The 18269-nt window shown below is 43.2% G+C and overlaps 2 protein-coding genes across 8 annotated transcripts in view; both read left to right on the top strand.

Moving 5' to 3' along the window:
• The window catches only part of PTPRR (protein tyrosine phosphatase receptor type R), a 233805-nt gene extending 218188 nt beyond the window's left edge, over window positions 1-15617 (top strand). For all 4 annotated transcript variants that reach the window (XM_072843272.1, XM_072843273.1, XM_072843274.1 and 1 more), the window contains one exon: window positions 14402-15617. In XM_072843272.1, the coding sequence (XP_072699373.1) occupies window positions 14402-14495 (94 nt within the window). In that variant the 3' untranslated portion in view covers window positions 14496-15617. The remainder of the gene's footprint in view (window positions 1-14401) is intronic.
• A 578-nt stretch (window positions 15618-16195) lies between these two features.
• The window catches only part of PTPRB (protein tyrosine phosphatase receptor type B), a 113219-nt gene continuing 111145 nt past the window's right edge, over window positions 16196-18269 (top strand). For all 4 annotated transcript variants that reach the window (XM_072843269.1, XM_072843267.1, XM_072843268.1 and 1 more), the window contains exons 1-2: window positions 16196-16357; window positions 17638-18033. In XM_072843269.1, coding sequence (XP_072699370.1) covers window positions 16303-16357; window positions 17638-18033 — 451 coding nt within the window. In that variant the 5' untranslated portion in view covers window positions 16196-16302. The remainder of the gene's footprint in view (window positions 16358-17637; window positions 18034-18269) is intronic.

The following is an 18269-nucleotide window of genomic DNA, read 5'->3' as shown; positions in this document are numbered from 1 at the left end:
TAGCAGTTCCACCTCTGGCCTCTGGGAACAGGCTGCCAGGGTTAGCATCGTGGCTGCTCCCAGTTCCTGGTTACGGGGCCTCGAGTCATAAGACTTCCCCAGGGCTGGCTTTTCTCATCTGGAAGACGGAAGTCACGGTGGTACCTACCTGCTACTGTTGTAAGGAGTGAGAGGTGACCTGTCCAGTTCCTGGCACGTCATCAACATGCATCAGTTCAGCCACTGCTATTATCCACGTACATACAGCAGGAGACCTGAGCACGTGTCTGCCCACTAGGCCCAGTACTGTGTCCCTCTCAGGGCTGCGTGTTATCAAGATGAAACTCTGTGACGACCTTAGTAAAACACTCAGCCCGAGTTTCTCATGTTCTTGCTACCCCTCCCACTCCTCCCTTTCCTTACCCACATGTAACTGCTTCCAAAAATATTTCCTTTCTGTACATGAAATCAGCTCCAGGGATTTCTTCTCCTTGTCTTATGATGGCTGTCTCAGGGTTCTTCCATCCAGGGCTGCGGGTCCCGCTGGAAGAGGGTCCCGTGTGTCACTCCGGGCCTTGGGGCCTACCTTCACCCAGCGTCAGAGGCTAAAGGGAGGTCGTCGAGTCCTCCTGGAGCTGTTCCCACGGTGACCTTGACCTCTCCTGCTTTGTGTTTCCGTAAACAAGCCTCCCACAAGGGACCCCCAGATCCCTCAGGGGCTCCAGTTCATACCCCTGCACCCGGCTCCCTATCGGGCTACGGCCGCAACTCCGTGAACACCAGGCCCCTACAGAGCTCTAGGCTGAGTCCAAACCGAGTTATCAGCACCTTCTCTGATCCTGTTTGGAACAACACATTGGGGGGAAGAAATGGGCTTGGTTGGCTCATTGGTATTCTTCAGTCTTGCCTGTTCCCCCGCCCCCCACCTCCCCCACCTGCCATTGTGGCCTGACCTCCACCTTGGCTCCCACTTCCCAGTCACGTCCCCCTGTCAGTTCCACCAAATTGTCCTCTAGCTCTGCGTGGAATCACAAATACATTTTTGAACCATATCACAATGCCTCCTCTATCGGCTCCTTCCTTCCTAAAGCAAACGGTCAGAAATTTTAGCCTTGGCCTTCCATCACCACCAAGGTCTCCCCACAAAGCTTGTCTTTTTATTCCTGATAGGATCTCCAAAACATAGCCCAACTTCTCTGCTGATCCGAGGGCTCCCAACCCCCTGGCTTTGAATTCCTGCCAATATGTGTCTGGAAATCATTTCCACGGAGTCATTAATCAGCATCTCTTCTACATACATTCTTTCTGAGCAGCTGCTTCTGTTGTTTATGAAGTGGATGCTCTCTCCCAAACCTTCCTTGAAACGGTTTTCCCTTCCCCACCTGCCTTCACAGGGGCAACACAGCTTTTCTCTTTCTTGCATCTCCCTTCTGCTGCGCACTCCTCTGGTTATATTGAAAAGCGAGACTGAACAGCTTCCCCCTTTCCTTCACCTCATCCCAACTTCTTCTCCCCAGACTTCTTGCTCTTGCTGCAGTCTCTGATCTTGTCCCCTGCCATGCTGGATCATCGCAATCCCGGTGTGTAAGAAAATCTGAACACCCGCCTTTCTGCTCTTGCAGCTCCCCAGCCTCCATCAGTTCCTCACGCCTTGTCCCCGGCCCTCAGCCCTGCAGCCTCCCTTGCCTTCAGTCCTCGATCTGTCTGTGGACATTCTAGAACACAGTGTTGACACTTGGAAATGTATTTAATCACCATTGCCTCTCTGCGATGGTGTTCAAAGTGCATGTCTAATAAGTCTCATTTAACTCCCAAAATGAACCCAAAAGTTGGAAAAGAGGTGTTCCTTGGCTCTGGCTTTTTGTTTGTTTTCTAATAAAGAAACAAAGAATTCAGGATTGTCAAGGAACTTATCCAAGGTCATGTAGCTAAGAAACTAGCAAAATAGACCTCTTTGGGAATCCAGGACTTCCAACCTCTAACTCAAAAGGTGTGATCATGAGGCCCCTGGGTGGCTCAGCGGGTTAAGTGTCTACCTTCGGCTCAGGTCCTGATCCCAGGGTCCTGGGATCGAGTCCTGCATCAGGACACAGTGCTGAGCAGGGAGCCTGCTTCTCCCTTTCCTCTGTCCCTCCCCTCTGCTCATGCTCTCTCTCTCTCTCTCTCTCTCTCAAATAAATAAATTATTTCTTAAAAAGGTGTGATCCTGATAGATGAAAGTAAACAGTCTTTTGGAATATGTTTATTGCAAAACTGCTTGACAAAACCATATCTTTTTGGGCATGCTTTGCCAATTATAAAAAAATGCAATGACACCATAAATTTTAAAACAACGGCTCCTAGGAATGAGAGCTGTTTCATGAAGAGATAGAGTGATACCATCAGCAGTTGCCTTAAGGATATAGTTTGAGGAACATGGAAAAGATTGGCTCATCCCAAAATATCTGTCCATGGAGGGAGCCTAAAATATCCCTGTGTGGTAGATGTCTGAAACGCCACTGCTGAAGAGCCAAGCTTTGGTTCAAAGAGTCATTCTTTTCTGAAGTCCTTTGAACGTGCAGATAAGAGGTGAGGGTGACACCTTCTGCTTCCTCAACTCTTAACCCTTTAGTTTAAACAAGGCGGTCTGTACTTTCCAGCTGGAGGAGGGAAGCAAGAGAGAATGTGGCTCCATGTGTGAGGAATACACCCCGAACGTAGGTTTTGATGGAAGGGACTTAAAGAGAGGGTGCTGGAAATGGCGCCCACCTGAGGCCCTGTGGTGAAGACTGGTGGGGAGCCGTGGCCAGGGCGCAGGTGAGGGCAGGGAGACCAAGCACAAGAGCCAGCAAGGGATCCCCTGGGCAAGATCAGCTACCACGGCCCAGTGCAATTTGAAACTGGGGGCCCTACATGAAGAAAAATTATCAAATACTTCAAGAAGGTGACAGCAGAGCGTCAAGCCAGGTGCTGGGTCTTCCCAGCACAGAGTGGGGGGCTGGTGTGACCCAGCAGGTCACAGGCCCATGAAGCCGACCCTGAGCTGGGATGTTTCTAGGATGAGTGTTTGGATATGGGCCTGACCCCTGTGTCCTGTGTCCTGTGGAGCAGTCACCAAGGTCTCTGCCTAGCGCGGTGCTCCTAGATCACGTACACATTCCTTCATTCATTCACTCATTCATTCAACAAACATTTACCAAACACTTACTACTGGGCATCAGGCCCCGAGGCATAGAAGGCATAGAAGGATGGATTCCTCAACAGACTTTTCCAGACTGTGCTTCTCAAGGCACAACATAATTATGAAGTAAACTATGAACGCCTGCCCAACGCCGGACCCTCTTGGACTGTATTCAGGCAAAAATAAATACATAACATAAAGTAGGCTCCCAACTAAGTTTGAGCTATATGCTATATCTCTTAGAAGCCCTCTCCACCTGGATATTCACAGCAAGGATGAGAACCTTAAGGAACCTGGGTAGTCCCCCCAGCCCAGAAACCCATTGAACTTCCTGTAAGCTCTCCATCATATTTATTCGACCATACAAACTTTCCCCAAAGTCTATCTAAACGGGAGGAAAAGAGATTGTAAATAATACATATAAACTGTTGTATCAAGAGGTGTGATGGTGAAGAGAAGACTGGGGATGGCGTCGGGATTTGAGCGTGTAGCTGGGGACCACTAAAACATTGCCACCCGGCTGAGTGTAGTAATTATGGGGTGCGGGAGACAGAGCCCACAACCAAGGAGCTGGTATTTCATATGCTGCCGAGTACCAGCCCCACGGATTTCCCCCATCCTTTCATGCTCTCTTTAACAATGGCCTCTGCCCATGAGTGATCCAAGGCTGCACACTTCGCATCTTTTTTTAAATAGTTTGCCCTCCACCACTTCTCTCTGCCTCCTCTGAGGAGTCCGAGGCAGGGCTAACAGCAAAGAAGAAAGGCCAGTGGTTTAGATACTTGAAGTGGGCCTGTCCCATGAGTCAAGAGTTGGAGCATTGAGCAGGATCAAAAACTTGACTCCAAGTAATAATATTAATAAATTACAGCGCCTGATTATTGTTACTCAGCATGACAAAGGCAGGCAATTTGTACTCAGATCACCAATCTGCATTTTAGCAATAAATTCCAATGGTCTGGTTTAGAGATGAGTGTTATGCTGAATGGATGTTTCCATTGTAACAACAATGACAAAGCCATTTGGTGGATTCCTCGGTCTCTGGCAAGATGTTATTTTTATTGGCTTTAGGGCAACTTCTATTAATAGAGGCTACAGTTCTCACTGCAGATTCATGAGTCTGTGATTCTCTTTTTAATAATACTTTTGAGCATATTTTGAACTAAATTAGGATTTCTTTTTTTTTTTCCAAGGAGGAGTTCAAATTCAGTGCAAGGCACCCACAAGTGTTTTATTTAGAAGTGCATTAGTGATTCCTTCACTCCCATAGCTCTCATTTTTAATTAGAAGATGAAATAGGTAGCAGGCAGTTGGGACCAAGCAACTGGCTGGTAGGACTAGGAAGCAGGCAGCCACTAGAGTATGAGGTGCTGGAGGTCACTGGACCAGTGGTCAGAAGGCTTGGAGCCAATCCTGGCTGTGCCTTAATGCCATGTGTGACCCCTTGTCCATTCTAGGCCTTTCCGCCTACATGTATAAAAGGATATAGGACATGTCAGTGGTCCCCCATCCTCTTCTGATTTGAAGATCCTCTTTTTTAAGAATAAAATATTTCATGGACTTCAACTTGATAACTGGATTTTGAAACCCTTAATGCTTATAAATTAATTTTCGTTCTGGACTCCAAACAGCACCTACATGCATTGGAAAATTAGTGATGCATATGCATGTGTGTTGATTTGGTCTACTCATAGTGTTGGGAGCACAAGTGGATTCAAGGACCCGTCCAATAAGATGCCTTCTCCATCTTGGGATTCAGTGATTGGGAAGTAACTACCGGGCTCACTAAACCTCCTCTCAGCTATTGTGTTCTTTGAGTCTTTGAACCTTTATTTCTGTAGAGAACAATGGAATGGCAATAACAGACAAAACACTTGCCAGACACCTACTAGGAAAGGGATGGTTTAAAAGAAATCTGGTCAAATATTATACAAGTCTCTCATGCTTCAGGGGGAATCCAAAAACTAAAAGGAGCAAATGATGTATCCAAAGTCAGAAAACGAATTTTGACTGCCTGTTTGGGTTTTTTTTTTTTTTTTTTTGAACATTCTGATTAAATTTCCAGTTTTGCTCTAATTAGATTGTCTAAATTCTGATTAGAAACACTGTTGTTTTCTGGAGTGGGAGACTGAATTGGGTTACACACAGATTGAAAGGAAGTTCACATTCTAGTCCTGCCTTTGACAATGACCCTGAACTAATTGCTGTATAAACCAGGGAAAATTGTTTATCTCTGATGGGTTTCAGTTTAGATTATTATTAATATCTGAACATGATAGATACGATGAACTTTCTATTGGCCAGCATGATGAAAAGAGATATTTTGTTCAATCATGTTTTCCTGCTAATGTAAGGTTACTATGCATACATAGGTAAACAATTTTCAAGAATTATGGAGAAAAAAAACCAGGGCTCATAACATTGGCACTAAACTGAACCCAGTATAATCATGTTTTATCACTTAGACCTTCCATACCTGGCTTAAACTATGTATCTTTTTAATATATATAATTGATTTATTCCTTTGAACGAGAGACCATGCACAGTGGGGAGGAGCAAAGGGAGAGGGACAGAGAGTCTTTTTTGGGGGCGGGAGGGACAGAGAGTCTTAAGAGACTCTGCACTGAGCAAGGAGCCTGACATGGGGCTCGATCTCATGACCCTGAAATCACGCCCTGAGCCAAAACCAAAAATCAGACTCTTAACCCACTGAGTCCCCCATGGACCCCTTAAATCTTCTAATCTTCAATACCACCGCATTGTTCTGACTATACCATCTAATCGGTAACTCTAGTTGCTGTTAAAGCTAAACCAACTAGCTTTTACCATACTTAGCTCCTACTACAAAAGATTCATTTAGGCTTCTGTGTGCCTGGGTTTTGCAGTATGAGATAGTGACAGAACGTCATTTATACACTGAATATGAGAGAGACACCTGTCCCTTTGAAAAATAATAGTAATCCGTCATAATAAAAATGGTTCAGAAGACTCAAAAATTGCCTCCCATGCACGAAGAGGATGACTAAAGAACAACATGTGGCCGTCAGAAGACATCTAGGCAGGGATGAAAGGAATGTGTTCCCTTGCAGGTTGACTTCAGACAACTTCTTCCCATGATATTTCTTTTAATCTCATTTGGCACCTTTGGACACTGGAAGAACTCGAAAACAGAATTTGGGAAGTGAAGCACATAAAATACTATGTGGTCCCAAGGCCTTTTTCTTTCCTTTTTTCTTTTTTTTTTTTCTTCCCCAGAAACAGGAAACAATCTGTCTAATCCTCCTTTAAGAGAGTCAGTGGTGAAATCTGCTGTTGTCTTTGTACATCCTTACCTTGGAGGCCTAAACTGGAATGACATCCAAAGACCTTGCTTGTGGCTTCCCAGACAGGATAGAAAAGTGCTTCCAGTGTGCGTCATATCATTGTTTAAATGTTTTGATTAATCACTCTAGTGTGGTGATTTCTCTCTCTCTCTCTCTCTCTCTCTCTCTTTTTTAACTATAACAATCCAAGAAGAGGTATATATAAGCCATCAGTTTTCCAGGCTAATAGGCATCCCCAAAGTATGCTCTGTTCCCAAAACTTGTTTAAAATAATTCCAAAGCTAAAATTTCCACCTGTTCGTATAATTTTTATTAACCGTACCCTTACATTTATCCATGTCTCTCTGCACTCCAACTCACTGCAAAACTCCCCTTAATTAGTGAATTTCAAAGATCTCATTTGAAGATCAGAAATGGAACATTTTGGTTTACTTCTTTTAAGGAAACTTAAAAATGAAGCCCCAGAAATCGATAATGGACTTATTTACTTGACATCACAGTTCCTGAGACCATAATAAGAGGTCCTCTTATAAAAACAGATTATGCCAAATAAATCTCCCGAGTGGTTGCCAGGACAACCTTTTCCTTCTTCTCAGCTTGGAGTTAATTGAGTGTTAACCTAGGTATTTAGAAGAAAATTGATTAATTTTCGGGTGGGGTGGAAATGGAATTCAAGATATGCTAGAGTATTGAAGTATGATTGGATCCTCATTGCATCCATGCTGGCTTTTATGCCCCACAAATACTTTGGAACACAGCTATTCCAGAGCAAGTGTCTTTGTTCAAAATACCTGGTTAGAATGAATCAGAACATGTATATTTAAATTTTCCCTCCTTGCTATGACATTTGTATAAAGACATGGGGAAAACCTTTGTTCAAGACACCTGAGTTACAGCAGCAAACATTAGCCTGGCTTGACTCACGCCCAAGCTGTCGAAGCTTTACCCCCGAGGCACATTAACGTCCACACCTTTTGTTCTAAATTTACTGTACCAAACTTTACCGAAAGAATTCCAGATTCAAAAATAATAAAAAGCCAAGGAGCGTAAGTTCCATTGTGAGCCCAGAAGTGAGTCACCGCTGTAGAATTTCTTCTGTCTACTGATTAGACCGGATACGGGCTGGGCGGTGCAGCAGGAAAGGCTGTTGCTCTCTGTATGTGTGAGTTAATAGTCACAAAAGGTCACAATTTTAACATGTTAAAAACCAAATCTCTCTCCTGGGCATCTGGAGGGCTTTTTTCAACACACCCTCCCAATAGCCAAGGGGAAAAAACGACATTTCTTTTCCTTCTAACCTGAGTCTAGCCCCAGCTGACACAAGCTACGTGCTTCCCGGCATGGAAACAGAAGACACTGATTTTTGTGTTTGGTCGGGCTAATGGGATATGAGATATCTGACATTTCTAGAAGGGTGGCATATCTGAATCCTCTCTGGCCTGGCCAAATACGGTGGTCATAGTCTGTGGCCACAAAGGGATCAGAGCCATGCAGCCAGCACCACTTCTGTAATGAAAGGAATGGTTTTCCTCCGTGGCCTGGGACCAGGCATAATTAGGGTAAACAGCTTATCACCCCAACCAAAGCACTTCTGTCAGTGAAGGGTGGCTCTATTAATAATTACGCAGGACAACCAGCGTGAACCAGGACTGACTGTCCCAAGCCAACCAGATGTATGATCATCCTGGTGTTGTGTTAACTAAACACTTACCAAAAGAGTATGTAGTATGTATTTAGTGCTCACTCACCAACAGTCACTGTGCTAAACATTTTATGAATTCTCTCATTTCAGTATTGCAACCTTGGGGCACTTGGGTGACTCAGTTGGTTAACTGTCAGACGACTCTTGATTTGGGCTCAGGTCATGATCTCAGAGTCCTGAGTCCGGCTGCACCCTGAGCTTGGAGCCTGCTTCTCCTTCTCCCTCTGCCCCTCCCCACTTATGTAAGCACACTCTCCTCTCTCTTCAAAATTAAAAAAAAAAAAAAAATTAAAATCTTGCAAAACTTGCAACCTTAGCAGGTAAATACTATTTGCCAGGCCAGTGGTTTTCAAATTTTTTGTGTGTGAGCAATGAGAAACAAAATAATGGGAAGACAGAGTCTTCCACAGAACACCAACTTGGAAAAACCAACCAAAAAATAAATAAAATAGGGTCACCTGGGTGGCTCCGTTGGTTAAGTGTCTGAGTCTTGATTTCAGCTCAGGTCATGAGCTCAGGGTTATGGGATTGAGCCCTGAGGTGGGCTCCAAGCTCTGTGGGGCATCTGCTTGAGATTCTCTCTCTCTCTCTCTCTGGCCCTCTTCCCTCCTCTCAACCCCCTCCTCAGGCTGCGCACACATGCACATACACTCATGGCTCTCTCTCTCTCTCAAATAATAAATAAATAAATCTTTAAAAATAAATAAAATAAGATAGGCACAACTGCCTTGGTCAAAACTGGGATCAGGAGCTAGTCCTAAAACCCAGCCTCCTCCACCCTGCTGTGGCCCCTGTGGCACCACCCAAGGCAGAACCGTGGACTTTTAAGAATTCTGGGGCAGCCCAGGTGGTTCAGCAGTTTAGTGCCGCCTTCAGCCCAAGGTGTAATCCTGGAGACCCGGGATTGAGTCCCACATCAGGCTCCCTGCATGGAGCCTGCTTCTCCCTCTGCCTGTGTCTCTGCCTCTCTCTCTCTCTCTCTCTCATAAATAAATAAATAAATAAATAAATAAATAAATAAATAAATAAATAAATAAATAAAATATTTAAAAAAGAAAAAAAAGAATTCTGTGAAGAGCCTTTTGTCTAGACATTGATAGGGTCTGACTCATTTAATCCTCACAATGGCGAGGTTTGTCATTAGTGTCATTTTATAAGTGAGGAAACCCCAGCTGGGAAGAATTAAATGATGTGTCCACACTCACGTAGGGAGTAAGTTCAAAAGCAAGGATTCAAACTTGAATCTGTCAGATACCAAGCCCACTTCTTTCCATGATATCACATGCCTCTCCTGTAACCGACTCGTAGGCCGGTTAATATTTAAAAACATACTTGGATCTTTCGACCTAGGCTTGCCCCACCAGGGCAATATTGTGTCCTCTTCCGGGTGTGTACTTAGTTCTCCAAAGCCTTCAGGGCCCCCGTCCTGGAGCCCCCCGCCCCCAGCAGTCCTGTTCAACCAGATAGTGCAGGCATAACAAGAATGGTAACGGTGGGCAGCTGTATGGTATCCGTATGTGCTCTGCTCTGTACTAAGCATTCTACATGGATGGTCCCATTTCTTTCTCACAACAGTGCTCTGAGGTAGGCACCATTATATTACTATCTCACCATTTTGCAGGTGAGAAAACTGTACTGCATAGATTGTGTAGTCAGATAAAGCAGCTAGTAAGCGTTGGAGAAGGGATTCGTCTTGACAGCAGTGTATGGTGTCTTTTTCTCCCTTAACCCACTTTGGTCCCTACTGGTGATGAACCTGACACCTTGGCATCCCCAACCTTTCAGAGCCACAATCACTCTTACAACTAACTGGGTCCCCTTGCCCTGTACTTTTGTTCCCCCACTCTTTTTTGATAAACTAATCCCTGTTGGGCAGTAGGTATGGAATAAGTATATCTTGTTTCTTTTTTGATATGAGAAGTCTGGAACTCTGGGAAACAGCTTTGTACTTAAAGGGTATTCTCCGAGAGAGGCGATGCATTGAGTAATGGTGGCCCATCTATGTTGGACCCCATAGGCCTTCTCCACTGAAGCATCATCTTGATCAGCATGCAAATCTTTTAAAATCAGCCTTAGTTGAATTTAAACTATGATCTACTGGTAGTCAAAGATTATCTTAGTGCCTATTCTTTAAAAAGGAGTTGGATGATGGTTTTTATTTTTTTATTTCTTTAAGATTCTATTTATTTATTTAACAGAGAGAGAGAGAGAGAACACAAGCAGGAGGAATGGCAGGCAGAGGGAGAGAGAGAAGCAGACTCTCCATTGAGCAGAGAGCCCAACATGGGGCTCCATCCTGGGACCCTGGGACCATGACCTGAACTGAAAGCAGACACTTAACCGACTGAGTCCCCCAGGAGCCTCTGATTGATGGTTTCTAAAGTGATAAAAAGAACATCCTGTCTCTTACCTTCAAAGACCAGCTTGTGTTACCAACTTTACATCAGTGATAGGGGTCTGGACTTCAGCAAGTCCGTGGAGTCTGGTCTGACCTGAAGGGTACCTAGGGACCAAGGCAGAGCAATCCTGGAGGATGAATTATTACAAGGGTCTCCTGAGGGTTCCATATAATCTAGTATTATTCATTTATTCTATAACTGAATTTTGCCTACAGGCATTTTATTAGCTTCTTGAGTATATTTTTACTATGTCAAGGCTATAAAAAGACTGTGTAAACTGCATGGAGATCCTAAATTTTAAGTTCTTACGAAGACCAACAGAGTATTCTGTATACCAATATATGGAATTAGACATTTATTAAATGTTTTCAGAGATGATTATGACGACGTCCTGAATTTGAACCAGACTCCGCTGAATGCATCCTGTAATGCCGTTTGCCTTCTTGTAGCCCAGAGTTTATCTGCTTTCATATGACATGAAAATAGCATGGCCCGGGTAATCTACATGACTTATATTTACTTAGGACTAGTAGGTGCTTTTCACTATTGCATATATGCGAAGCTGTGACATCATGCCTACCCTTAAAGGATCTACATCCTAGTTGGAAACAGTTTTGGAAGGGGGTAGACAGTATATAACATGATATCAAATTACTTATAATAAAGATTTCACCTTGGCCCTGTATTTTTCTGCTCCATTATAAATGACAGCCAAAAAGAAGTAAGGCATGCTTGTTAAATATCTGGAAGACACTGGGAGTGAGAAATAAAAAGCTAATATACTGAATGATAGAAGTCATGGTAACAGGGGCGCCTGGGTGGCTCAGTCAGTTGAGTGTCTGCCCTCGGCTCAAGTCATGATCCCGGGGTCTTAGGATGGAGCTCAGGCTTTCAGCTCAGCGGGGAGCCTGCTTCTCCTCTCCCTCTACGTGTCACTCCCCCTGCTTGTGCTCCCTCTCTCTCTCTGTCAAATAAGTAAATCAAATCTTAAGGAAGAAGAAGAAGAAAAAGAACTTTGTGCTGAAACCAAGTTGAAATTCATAAGAATGAATAGAGAGTCCTGCATTTAGTTTCCAAAATTCAATAGGTTAAGTACCGGATGAGAGTGAACTGTCATTGTCACACTCCAAAAATCAATCAATCAATCAATCAATTAATCAATCCTGTAGACATTTTCATCAGTCCAAACCCGCACTCAATATCCTAAAATGCTTGCTGGGCACTGGGCTCCGGGCGGGCACCATGATATCTTATCATCTGACATACCTACAGATGCAAACCCGTTGGCCTAAAACATGCAGCTCAAAGGAGAAAATATTCCCACTGACTAGACCTTGTCGGGAGTAGACACAACACTCCAAGAAGGTCATCTTTGATAAAATAGAAGAGGGAGACTAGATTGGTGAGTGACCGGGAAACCAAGCTTTAGAGAAATATGGAGGACCACAGGATGTTTAGTCTAGAGAAGAAAAGATTATAGGACTTTGATGGTTGTTTTCCAGCGTTTAGAGAGCTATTGTGTGACTAGAAGAGAAGCCTTTAGACGTTTTTTTTTGGGGGGGGGGGGGAGGCAGTTATTTCAGTTCAACCAATGGGGTGAAATTTAGAAAGGAGTAGATTCATTTTGATCTCCTCAGAAGCTTTCCTGCAGCTTTGGGAAAGGCTGCTTCTAATGGTACCTCGCCTCCCCACGGAGCATCGCAACAGAAACTAGCTGGCCATCTGCTATGTAGACTGCTCCCTTCTGGAAAGGCTACATTGTGCCAGCGATTGGCATAAGTGATCTCTGAGGATCCCTCTGATGCCTCTTCTTTCCAAATTAGTTGGAAAATAATGTGATTTCTCATACACCTTCCCTAAGCCTTCAGACCTACAAGAATTTTGCTAGCCTCTACAGCTAATCAGTTTGCTTCCCCATCGTCCCCATCTTTGCTGGCTGAAACAGCCTTGAGGGAGTTAACAGAATGTCAGAGAAGATATACCAGGCAAGAGAGTATGATGGGGTAGCATGGGTATGAAAAGTTGGACTGTGGCTTTGTTCATTCACCACTAGGACACATAAATACCAAAGCTCACCAGAAAAGACCCCTAAGTAAATAAATAAATAAATAAATAAATAAATAAATAAATAAATAAAATGGAAGAGTTTACCTCCAAGTGAAGTAAATGGTGAGGAAGTTCATAGACCAGCCCAGGAGAGGGAGCACATATAAGTCTCCCTGTATCCCTGGCAGTTCAAGGGGGAAACCTAATGGTTCTCTGAGCTATGCAAGGTCAGGTAAAGGGAAGTACCTCTCTCAGCAACGTTGAGCTACCCTAGTATTTACCGTGGGTGGATCTCTTAAGATTCCCAGTTGGCCTCTTTTGGAGACCAGTTATGGTTTCAGGTGTGCCCAGATGCTACTATACAGCTAAGAAGGAGAATTGCCACATCCTCACTTTGCCATTTGTGTTGTCAATGTATGACCAAGGAACTCATTAGCCGGAAAGTTGCCTTCAATACAACAAAGAATGTATAGTTTTGGGAGGAAAGACTAACGAATTCTTTGGCCGTTAAGTTGCCATCTCCAAAATTTACCTTTTATTTCTTGCCAAATACACCATTTTGGCATCACGTCAATCTTAGTCTGATTTAGGAGGATGAAATTTTACTAATGTAACATCTCTGCTTAGTTTAGAAGGATGAAGGCTTAATAGCTTCATATCTTGTTAGCTTATGTTTATAGAGGTCGGCAAGTAAGAGCTGCAAGCTCAGTCCTAGTTATTACCATTAACCTGAAATCCTGTCGCCTTGAAGCAACCTGTCCTATTTTTAAGTTGCAGCGCTTGCATGGTCTAGAAATAATCATTGGGAATGGTTAACAACAACCGCTAGGGAGACCTGGATAAAACCTAATCTCAAAATGAGGCTTCTGACAGCAAGGCAGTGATTCAGTGTGCAGGAATAAGTGACATTGAGACCACTCTCCGGAGCTCTGCCAAGTAAAGAACCTATTATTATAAAGAGCAAACTGTGACACAGCTACCCTATCCATACACGTATAACAAGAAGCAGTCTTCCACTAATCCAGTAACAAAAGGTACCACTGAGTCACTAGTGATGGTGATGATGACCACAAAGGGGGGAAGGAGCAAGAGCCAATTCCCTTTTCCCCCAATCATTTAAGGGCCCACCCACTACCATGTTTAGACACCCACCATACCACACCCACAGACTCAGGTGGTTTCCCCAGCACATGCTCAGTAGACCAGTCCAGGATAGTGCATTTGTGCAAAGAGCAACACTTCATGGTTGAGTTTTGTTCGGTGAACCTACTTCAATTTTAATCCAAGTACATAAACTTTTTACCATGAGATGAATGATAAGGCACCTGAGAGGTGGTACTAACACTGCAGCTCCCTGCACAATGGGTACTGTCATGATCCCACTTTAACAGAGGAGGAAACTGAACCAGAAAAGTTTTTAAGGAACTTGCCCATGATCCCACAGCCAAGAGTTGGTATGAGAGGGATTTCCACTCAGACAGCATGGGTGGTTCCAAAGTCTAAGTATTTAACCAATAGGCAGTACTGCCTCCCCCGTAATCATATGTAGGTAAAATTCATCAAGTGTCCAGTGATTACTGGGCCCTGTGTTAATCCCCTTTATCTACAGCAGCCCACTAAGCCCACCCATTGGGTCATTTGGACGCAGGTAAGAGGCATAAAACAAAAGAATCACCAGGTCAACTGTTCCGGGTCCCCAGCATAATAGCACTCTAGCCTGGATGTGGTCTCTGTTACTTAAGACTGCAGCACGTTCTCAGTAAGAAGTTACTGTATTATCTCTTCCTTGTAGGGGTGGAATGGTCCAAACTAGTGAGCAGTATGAATTTGTGCATCACGCTCTGTGCCTGTATGAGAGCAGACTTTCAGCAGAGACTGTCCAGTGATTCTCTGAAGATTTACCAGACCCTCGAGTTCTGGGGATGGTTAACCAATTACCCACGTGAGGCTCTTCTGGAAAGAGCTTCCTGCAGTGGAAGGAAAGAGGAGTCCCGAAGCCAAGCCGTGGCATGGACCGTGTGGAAGATGGCCACGTCTTACAGATTGCCAGCCCCCTGTGTATAGGAATGCATTTGTAAGCATCCCCTAAATTATTGTGAAGGTCCTATGCTGATGGAGGTATGATAGATTTCTCACACAGCTAAGGAGGATTTTTGTTTTGTTTTGTCTGTATTGACTATCTGCCACACAGAATGTATGTCATGAAATACCCGGTGACATATGTCATCAAATGACAACTGGAAGAGCTGCTGAAGAAATTATTATTGTGTGTTTAGATGCTTTAATGTTTGCAAAATCTGTCTTGTGAATGGACTGTCAGCTGTTAATCTGTTCCTGTTTTAAGTGCTATTACCTTTCTCAGTTAACCAGAATCTTGCGTTAAGTTCGCAAGGCATTGATGGATTTTTAACCAATAAGTCTTTGTTTTTGGGAAAAAAAAATCAAAATCAGTACTATTTTATATGGAAATGTGTCTTGATAATATTACCTATTCAATGTGTATTTATCAGTACCTCCTGTCAATCAATTACAGAGCACAATGATTGTCACTGGGTGTATATGTATTTACTCTCTATTATTGCGCATAGAGGTGGTTTCGGCTCCAGAACTCCAGCCACTGTATTTCTACATTGTGAGTCATTTACTTCAAAAGAGAAAAAAAAACAAATTTGTAGCAACGATGATGTATCACAAATTTTAAATATCTGTCTCTCTTTTACTGAGAAGGAATTTTTGAAAATTCTATCTACCTAGAATCTCTTCCCCCCCCCCCAAAAAAAGGCAGATGCCTTTGGGAATGAAGTAACCGGTCCCATTTCCAAAAGTTCTTCAAAAGGACGCTGCCATGGATATTCCTAAATTTCTGAAAGGTTAATCCTCAAGAGACAAAGTTCAAAAAAAAAAAAAAATGCACTCAGCAAACACTAAATGTTCTGCTCAAATATGAATTTTTAATGCAGCTATGTTGACTTTGTTTCCTACTGCCAATAAACTACTCTTACTACTAAGTATTGAGTAAAGCATCTACTTTTTTTTTTTCCTATTGGAAAGGAGCTGTTATCTTTTGGGGGAAGCCTGGAGTAGGTAATGAGATGGGTTTAATTTTAGTCTCTGCCTCTCCCCAGTGGAGATAACTATCTAACATGTAATATTGTCATCACTTGAGGGATAATGATCTAGAAGTGCCATCATTATGTGGTTTCCCTCAATAGACTCCCAGCATATCATTATAAAAACGGTACATGTTTATGTCTTTCTACCACTTGTCACAGGCCCTCATAAATCACATGGCTTGTGTTTATTCAGCAGAATCAACATCACCTGAAGAGATGTCATGTTTTAGGAACATTCAATTATCTGAGATTACAATTCCTTTCTTCCCTCTTGAGGTTAAGAAGTAGTCATGAGCCAAAGGTATGCAGGAGAAACCTTACAAGTTTTATTCTAACTCCTGGAGGCCAGAAGTCTTTTTCTACATAAAAAAGGAGAGGTAATCATAATCCCTTCTTTCTAAGGAAACAGACAAAAGGACACTGGTGTAAAACTTCCCCAAACAATTCAATAGGAGGAAGTGCTCGTCACTGACTTTTTCCCCCACCATGAAGGCACATTTCCTTCCTAGTCTTTGCTTCTCTTATCTGGGAGATTTTTTTTCCCCCCCCAAGCAAAGCATGAACAGTTGTTAAGTGGAAAATGGAGGCTGAATTTTACATGGCGATTCTTACCTGCTTGATCTTCGGGAATTCAGGTGAGTGGGCTTGTCTCTCTCTGAGGGTGTCTCTCCAACAGCCGCCAGAGGAGTCTCTGTTCTTTGAAAAGTGTCTGAAATAGGGCGGAAAAGGAGCCAGGTCTCCATGGCAGTTTAACCAAAGACGACGAGGAAGGGAAATAAAGGGAGCTGGCTTTGTCCACACGGTTGAGATTTCTCTCTAAAAGAAAACAAATGGCCTCCTCACGTCCCCCAAATGCCTTGGGCAGCTCCTGAAATGGGAGGGAAGCACCTTGAGGAGAAATTTTGATTATTATGTAACACTCTGGGGCATCCTCCATGTTTTTTCCTTATCAGGTTATAGATTTGGGGAGGGGGGGTTCTGTGTGTCTGTTAAAGAAGGAAAGTCTAAGGAGATATAACTAAAGGGGGTGAAGAACCGTGGTGCGTCTTATTTGGAAGTTATTTGGAAGGAAGGTCTGAATGTTTTCATGAGAGAGCTCAGCTAATTAAGTAAAAGTTCAGAAAATGGTTTCTGAGCCTGAATATTTCACTTGTTAATACTGCTGTTTACCAGTTGGATGTTTAATTTGTGTGTATGTCGAGACATTCTGATATTTTATTATTTACTGTGGGGACGTTGTAGATATTGTCACAGTATAGAGAAATACTCCCTCTCTCCAGGACATAAGAAATGGTGTTTGTGATCATCAATACTTTCATTGGTTGCTATTAGCTAAGAAGGTTTAAGGGAAAGGTGGGAAAAATTGCTTTATTTTTGTTTTGTTTTTGGATAAACACATCCAATTTTTAAACATGTATTTAAACTATGCATATCAAAGTAAGTAGCACTTTAGTGGTAACTCAAGAATTGGGAAAAGGGGTATTTTTGTAGAGCAGGGGATGGTGATGAGATGGAAAGAGTTAAAATGGTTAGAAAGGGAACAGGGCTCTTCATAACTTCAGCATATTTAACTAATTGGGCTCAAATATCACACCATGTTCTTTGGATGGTTCTGTGTCTCTTCCAAGCTTCCTTTCATTATTTCAATGGGAGTGTGTTTTCTTCCCTGAGCCATGTGAAAGTAAAAGAAAGGAAGCAAAGTATGACATTTTGGCATTGTCAGCCTTGGGATTTTAAATAACATGTGTTGAAAATGAAAATATTCATTTGAAATGATAGCAATAGCAAAAGATAAGTAAGCCTTGGGTTGTGACTTGGCTGATTTGTGGGTGGGTTGGTTTGTTTTATTTTGTTTTGTTTTCTGATGGCCCTTATAATTTGCTACATAGTGCCTTATGAGTATCTCCTCTTCCAGAGGGGTTTCAGATTGTCCATGTCCATAAACAAGAGTGCCTTTCCAAAAATAAGAGAGTGGTCGTGGGTTTGTGCGATGGGACCAACCAGAACCAGCAGTGGATGTGGACTGAGGATGGAAAACTGCTTCATGTTAAATCGGCTCTGTGCCTGGGCATCTCCAATTCTTCTCGAGGCCCTTCCCTATCAGCTCTCTCTACCCAATGCTCCCAGGCCCCCCGATGGACTTGCCATGAGCAAGAAGGGTTCCTTGAGGTGGAAAATACCTCTCTCTTTCTCAAGAAACAAGGCTCCAAGGTAGTGGTCAAGAAGGACAGGAAATACCTCCATAGCTGGATGAAAATAGAGATCAACCAGCAGGGAAAACCGGTCAATGGGAGCCTCTGCTTAAAAAAAGGTGAGCTGTCCTTTTTAGAAATGATTCTGAATGTTCTGCTCAGTGTTATGTTGGTTGGTTGGTTGGTTGGTTGGTTGGTTGGTTGTTTGGTTTCACATTAAAGAGATGTCTGCTTACCTCAACACAATGCCTCTGGAAGACTCATAAGCTATTGGAAATGGATCGTGTGGCTCCTACTGATGTCGAAAACTTCATTATCCTCATTGAATAAGACCAACATCTTTCCTTTTTACCTC

This window comes from Canis lupus, chromosome 11 (assembly GCF_048164855.1).
Source record: "Canis lupus baileyi chromosome 11, mCanLup2.hap1, whole genome shotgun sequence".
Lineage (NCBI taxonomy): Eukaryota > Metazoa > Chordata > Mammalia > Carnivora > Canidae > Canis > Canis lupus.
Note: the sequence above shows the minus strand (reverse complement) of the source record. Positions and strands in the feature narration are given on the sequence as shown.